Genomic DNA, 6,882 nt, shown 5'->3' on the forward strand with positions numbered 1-6,882 from the left:
GGGGTGGGCAAATAGCGGAGTTCTTTTGTGGCCCGCCAAGACAGTCAGAAAAATCCGCCTTGATTTCCTATCATTGAATTTATGTTTATTGATTTTTATGGTACAATTTATACCTTTCTGAAATGCAAAATTAACTAATGAATGCAATCATTTGAAAAGGTGCGGCTCTCCGTTAACCTCCGCTTCCACAAAGTGGCCCCAAAACAATTATCCATCCCTGTCATAAACCTTCGTTAATTTTGTATTAATCGTAAAATCATCGTTTACCGCCAAAAAAAATCAAACGAGTGTTGTGCAAACATAAGAAAATCGTGTCGTACGGGCAACCAGCAAAACAAGCAATGAATTGACCGTACACCTTCGGTCATTTCTCCTTCGTTCATTGACAAAATTTCAAGTGACCCCGAATGATTCCGAAGCACACCAATGCCGTTGTCTCTGGTTGGATCGTGGGCTCTTCCATCATCGAATGATCAATGACAGTGATTGAAAGCTTTCGAAAATGTCTGCATAATATCGCACCTCGAACGTCATCCAGCTAGCTCAACCATGCTCAAGTAAATCGATCATAGAAATCATTAAAATCTAAGATAGAACTTCGATAAGATCCACTTGAAATGTTGTGTATTTAATTAAAAAATTAGAACATTGAACTGATTAAATTTAGATTGAAGTGAAAAAATTGATCTGATCCTAAAGTACTTTTAAGAAGCTTTTAATAAATGAGCTGCCAATCAATTCTCTTTTTCGTGGTCAACATGTTGACAAGTTTAATTTTAAGTTTCCAGATTATTCGTTCTTAATAAACAACATTATTTTCCTCTTCGAATCTTATGTTGATAGCATTGGATAACATTTGTTTGTTAATTCTGCAGAGGGTGCACCGGAAGTATCAGCGAATGTCAATCTTGTTGTTCATCGTGTTGCACCCCTTCACCCTGTTCACCCACTGTTATATGCAGACCATCGTGTCCCCCTCGATGCCCCCCAAAACCAACTAGAACAACGGTGAGTTTCGAAAAAGAAAATCAAAGACATTTTCTACTTTTAATATACACTGGTGAAATTAATTCTGAACACTTTGAATAAAAATATTCTTTATTTCATATTTGTGCAGAAAATGTATTGTGATCTATAATGTTTATACTTAATATTCTCACATAATTTGATTTGTAAATGTTTTAAAATTTTAATTTAAAAAATCTAAACTGTTATGTCGCATGATGTGAAATAGCCAATCACAGGATGAAAAGATATCCAACGAAATATTAATTTTTTTCTACCTCCTCTGATGTGCTGAAATTGTAATTTTTATTGTATATTAAAAGTATGGCTATAAATGGATAATTTGAATAAATACGAAAAAGAAAAAATTTAAAAGTTTCCAGAATTAATTACACTAGTGTATGTAACTTGAGATAATATCATAAAATTGGTGGAAATAAAAAAGATAACAGTGTTTATCGCGCAAAATGAAGCTTCAAAGAGGCTCGTAACAGCAGTGCAAATCTATAAAACATTACAAGAGGCTGTTATTGGAGGTAACTTGATAACTGGTCTCGAAATTAGGTTTACCTACGACCGTGTCCACCTTGTCCACCCTGTTGCCCGCTTCCTTGTCCGCCAAAGATAATCGTCACGTGTACACCACCCCCGCCACCGTGTCCACCTCCACCACCCTGTGTGACATACGTTTGCACCAAGAAACTGGTCCCCTGTATGCCTTGTCCACCACCCACGCCACCACCTTGCTCGCCTTGTCGACCAGTTTGCCGTTAGTTACACACAATTAACTCGTTTCTCCTCGATTCAATTAACGACCAATACCGGGTCAATAATCGTGGCCCATCCTTATCAAAACTGTACAAAGGGAAATTATTTTTTTCGATACAGTGCCCTATAGCTGTTCACCTTGCTAGAGGACCATTCTTGAGGCAGCGTGATAACACAGTGGATATTATAATTTTGGGTAAGAATTAAATAATTAACTCTTTAGTAATGAATACTAAATAGAAAATTACTCATATTTCCAGGAATACATTGAACGAAGCATCATCGAACGTGGACTCGAAAGAACTAATTAAAGGAACCCTGATTGAGGAACAAGGACTACGACAAAGCGCTTAAGATTCGAATCAAATTCCCAATTATAGTTTATTTCATGAATTAGTCACGTAATCCTGATTAAGACTTGATACTGGAATCGATTTAACACGAACGTGCCCCGATACTAAATTTGGACAACATTCTAATTAGAGTACTCTACTTAGTCAACGATCGAATTACGACCAATTAATTATTTAAGAAGTGACCCCCACCTTGCTTGGACTTTCCTGAATTGACGAATTACCGAAATGACAAATTTATTTTATGTAAATACGATGGATGTATTCGACATTTTTTTGTCACTGTCAAATTTTTTGACCTCATACCCGAATTCTGATTTAATGGAGCTGCCTTTGCTTTGCGCTGGTACATATTTTCCCCCCCTGAAAATATGTACGATTGCAAAGTAAAATGGTACGAGGTGAAGTTTCCATTTAAATAAAAAAAAATAGCATAAGTACCGATCGAACGTGATTACGATGAATTTCTACATTTCAATATGTTGCTCGCAATAGAAAGCAGGTACCATTCAATTTTTTTTTTAGTGATTTTTTTTATGAATCAAGTCACGTTTTCAAGATTTTGGTACGATTGCGGCAACGAAATGACTGATTTTGTCGTTCACGTTTGAGATAAAATTTCAAATTTTAAATATTTAATGAACAGTACCATTGATAGTGACAAATTGATGTTGCAACAGGGCTAAGAATCTCGGAGAACACATTTGTATGTGCTTCTACATGTAAACGATGGAAAATAAAAATAGTAAAACCATACTCAAATTGGTGTTTTATTATTAAGTTCCTAGATAATTTTATTCATAGTATCTTTACTGCAATATACCATTTATCTTGTTATTTACCTCATTTTGCAATCGTAAAATCACGTTTATCGAGGTGGCATTTTTTCAACAAATTAAAAACAAAATAAAACGTTGGTAAATTGAGAACACCAGCAAATTGAAATTGTAAATCTGCCACAAACGGTGTCCATGGCAACCTAGACCTGTCTACGTCTCGTCAATTTTTCGTCCTGGTTTTTAAAACCTTCGTGAAAAAAACCTAGCCCTTCGGAATTTCCCTTCTCCGGTGGTGATGCAAAATCAGAGCTAGACAATTATCTGGCCAATTACCATTCCAAATGAAATTTCTCTAATTATTATTTGACCCCGAAGTTAAATTTTAAACAACCATGAACAAGAGGTGAAGATCATAGCTTATCAAAACCTTATCTTTTCCTATGGCTCATCGTTTATCAGAACGACCCATCGTTAATCAAATTTTCCCTCATAGGAAAGCCTCAGCCGACAGGAACTCGAAACAGAGGGGATCCTCTCGACGTCCAAGCGCGTCCAGCTTGCATTCGAGGCCCAACACAGCTCATCAAAAGCTGAAACCCGAAAAATCACCGTCCACGCAGAATCTAGTAACCCCGGAACCACAGAACTTGTCTAAGACGATTCAAGTTAGCAAAGCTGTCGAAACATGTGTTCCGAAGACCAGATTCAGCTCTCAGGATAGATGCAGAGAGCTGAGATCGTATTCATCGCCGAGGCTGAAATATTTCCCTGCCGAGAGAATCAAGAGGTTTGAGAGTCCTCCGGGCACCCCAATCGGTGCACTAATTGCACAACAAAATCTCCATGAATCTGGTAGCTATTATGCTGCTGGCCATCCGGAATACAACAATGGACAGGGTGATGCAACGACAGCAAGTCAATCTTTGCATCAGCATCGACCACCTCAGGTATAGTCGTTAGATTAGATTGGGATATCTAGTTCAAGGTTTCTGAAACTCCAACAACTTTCTTGCAGAAACTCGAACTGTTACCTCTTTAAGTATTCAACCCGATTAATCGTCCAACTCGGATGACACGTTAAAATTATGAATTAATGATTTCGCAGCATGTGCAGAGCGTTGGTCAGCAACAGGTAGCTGGTAATCAAGTTGCTCAGATGAATCCTCACTCGGATCCCACTTTACCGCAACAGATCCTCAGTCAATCTCATCGTCCCTTCGTTCCACATGGGCCCCGGGATCATTCTCCCCAGAAAACAATCGCAAATGTTCACAATTCTCATTCAGCTTATCATAATCCATCTTGCGCGATGACGACACCACAGCCTGTCGCTTCCATGATGGAGCAAGAGAGAAACACATCAGAAGAGCCCACCATAACCCATCCGCCTGATTACGAGAGACAACCGATCGGTGGTCGAAACGCGGCTAACTACAGGCAGGCGATAAACAAACAACAGATACAACTGCAATCACAAATGTCTATGGATCCCAATGCGTCCAATTTGACGCCCAGTGATCATCAGCAGCTGCAAAATCATTACTCGAGACACGGTCAATTTTCTCAGAATCCTCAACAAGTGTATCAGCAGATGCAACAGAATATGCAACAGCAGATGCAGATGCAACAGCGAGCCATGACCTATCAGATGCAAGCGATGGGTGGGCAAGGTCAAGGTCCTTATGCGGTTCAATATGGGAGATACTTCCCTGGACAGGGTATGACGACTCCTCAGGATGCAACTGTTAACCAGATGAAGAACCTACGTACTGGACAATCATACGGTAACCAAGGGCATCAGAGGGATCTTGATTACTCCATGAATCATCAAAATGGATGGGCAAAAGGCAATCAAGTAGGTGAGTTCTCGAGCATCAAGGCTCAATTGAACCCTTACACCGTAGAAGTGACGAATAACAATCAACCACATCATGGGACACATCCCTATCATCATGCAGTGCATCAGCATCGACCACTGTACAAAAATCCTGGACAAGGTACTCCAATGATGTACCATCAGCCAGGTTTCGATCAACAAATCCCTGCAAATCAACAAATGCCTCAACAACCACCTACAGAGAACAATCAAGTCCCTAAAAATGACAACAAGAAGTCTCCGCCGTTCACTCATAGTATGCTACGGGATCAAGAGAAGCTGTTGAACACCATGAAGCAACAAGGAGTACCACTGGACATCATGAGGAGACAGTTCGACATATTGCTAAACGAGCAAAAGAAACACCTGGAGTACCTGGAGTGTCTTTGGCGACAGGACGAAGAAGAAGTTAGGAGATTACCGGTTATTAATCGAAAAAAAAGGAACATCGATGAGAAACCTGAATGGATGACTCATTTAACACCCACGCGGATGTCCTATTTGGAGATGGAGAGATTGAGGGAGCAGCAGAAGAAGGAACAAGAAGCTCGGTTGCAACAACAAAACGCAAACGAGATGGTTAATCAACAGCCTCCACTTCAGCTTCAGAACCAACAGATTTCTCAGCTTCAGAGCCAGCAGATTCATCAGATTCAGAACCAACAGGCTCCTCCTCAGCTTCAAAACCAGCAGATTCCTCAGCTTCAGAACCAACAGGCTCCTCCTCAGCTTCAGAATCAACAGCCTTATCAATTATGGCAGCCTAACTGGCAGCAGTCAAGGATTTCTCAACCCTATAACCACATGTACCCTCAACCCTACATGAATCAAGGTCCAATGAACTATCGACACCAGCAGAGTATGCCAGATTACCGGTACGCTCATCAGCAATACAATCATCAACATCAACAACAGCACTACCAGTACGTTCCACAGCAGAATCAAGAAGAAATTCAGCAAACCAATGGCTACTCAGGATACCAAGATGTCAGGCAACCAACAGAACCATCGAGTTTGATGAAGATCCGTCACTACAAGAACCATGTTCGTACTCAGAAGCGCAACAACGGACTGCAGGATCCTGAAGTGGCTCGTAGACAACTGGAAGAACTGAGGGCCAACAGCGAATTGAGGAAGGGACTCGAGTACCTGGCCAATTTCGCCCCTAAGAAAGCTACATTCCGACTAAACGGTATCCAGGATCGCAATGAAACGGATACCGAGATCCAGAATCGTCTTCCGGTACTCAACGCTGAACCAGCCGTCAAAAGAGTATCAGCGAATGGTTTAGAGAACAGTAGGATCGCAAACAACCCTCCTCCCCAACGACTGTCGCCCCTGAATAAGCTGGAACACGAATTCGCGAAGGAATATCCTAGACAGAGAGAGCCGACACCTAGAAACTGTTACAGTGTCCCAGCTGAAAGGGAAAATGGTACCATGGCCAGTGAACAGCAGCCACAATACCTTCCACAGCAACTTCCTGTAGAAAATTCAGCAAATTTGATTTCTTACGACAAGAACCCTACGATGGCTCGAGGGAACGTGATAATGCCCTATAAATTTGATGTCAATTACCCTCAGCATTATCAACAAATGCAACAGTACTATCAGAACACCAAGAACCTGACCGGGAACAATGGCGAAGGTGACGTGGGGGTGTCTCAGAAAATAGAAATGAACAGAAAGAATTTCGAACGAGCTGGTGGGGATGCTTACGAGAATATGAACGGTCAAGTGATGCAGGAGGGGAAGATTCCTATGCAAGGGATGCAGCAATACGGTCAACCTGATATGCACGAAGCAAGGACTATAGGGGGTGTTAGGTACCTGGCGAGGAAACAGGATTATCTGCCCAACCAACAAATCGTGTCACCGGAAACTCTGATTGCGAGCAGACACCTGCAACCCCCTATTATTTATTGATTTTATTTTTCAGATGTTTTTACATGTTTTGATAGTAGTGTTTTTTCGTAGCTGTATATGGTGAAGGCGTTTGTTTGATACAAGTGTAATTTGTAGCCAGCTGGGTTCTTTGAATCGAAAGATTGTGAATCTGGAAGATTCAGAGGACGTGGCTTGGATTTTTTGTATTTTTCAT

General features: G+C 40.9%; 2 protein-coding genes across 3 annotated transcripts; both read left to right on the forward strand.

The window, feature by feature from the left end:
* The first annotated feature begins 94 nt into the window (after window positions 1–94).
* On the forward strand, window positions 95–2,882 carry LOC117601187 (uncharacterized). 2 transcript variants are annotated; one of them, XM_034317630.2, is made up of 5 exons: window positions 95–557; window positions 876–1,008; window positions 1,570–1,774; window positions 1,894–1,969; window positions 2,034–2,882. In XM_034317630.2, the coding sequence occupies exons 1-4, from the start codon at window positions 550–552 to the stop codon at window positions 1,917–1,919; spliced, it is 372 nt and encodes a 123-aa protein (XP_034173521.1). In that variant the 5' UTR covers window positions 95–549; the 3' UTR covers window positions 1,920–1,969; window positions 2,034–2,882. The 2 variants fall into 2 exon arrangements, with proteins under 2 accessions (XP_034173521.1, XP_034173531.1); XM_034317640.2 differs by lacking the exon at window positions 1,570–1,774.
* Window positions 2,883–3,125: 243 nt separating this feature from the next.
* Window positions 3,126–6,882, forward strand: LOC143305646 (uncharacterized). Its single transcript, XM_076689988.1, has 3 exons — window positions 3,126–3,308; window positions 3,399–3,852; window positions 4,011–6,882. The coding sequence occupies exons 1-3, from the start codon at window positions 3,298–3,300 to the stop codon at window positions 6,705–6,707; spliced, it is 3,162 nt and encodes a 1,053-aa protein (XP_076546103.1). The 5' UTR covers window positions 3,126–3,297; the 3' UTR covers window positions 6,708–6,882.

The sequence above is a fragment of the Osmia lignaria genome, chromosome 9 (assembly GCF_051020975.1).
Source record: "Osmia lignaria lignaria isolate PbOS001 chromosome 9, iyOsmLign1, whole genome shotgun sequence".
Lineage (NCBI taxonomy): Eukaryota > Metazoa > Arthropoda > Insecta > Hymenoptera > Megachilidae > Osmia > Osmia lignaria.

Coding starts and splice junctions, on each gene's coding strand:
- LOC117601187 (XM_034317630.2), top strand. Junction 1,009..1,569: donor CAAAACCAACTAGAACAACG/GTGAGTTTCGAA, acceptor TCTCGAAATTAG/GTTTACCTACGACCGTGTCC. Junction 1,775..1,893: donor GCCTTGTCGACCAGTTTGCC/GTTAGTTACACA, acceptor TTTTCGATACAG/TGCCCTATAGCTGTTCACCT.
- LOC143305646 (XM_076689988.1), top strand. Junction 3,853..4,010: donor ATCAGCATCGACCACCTCAG/GTATAGTCGTTA, acceptor ATGATTTCGCAG/CATGTGCAGAGCGTTGGTCA.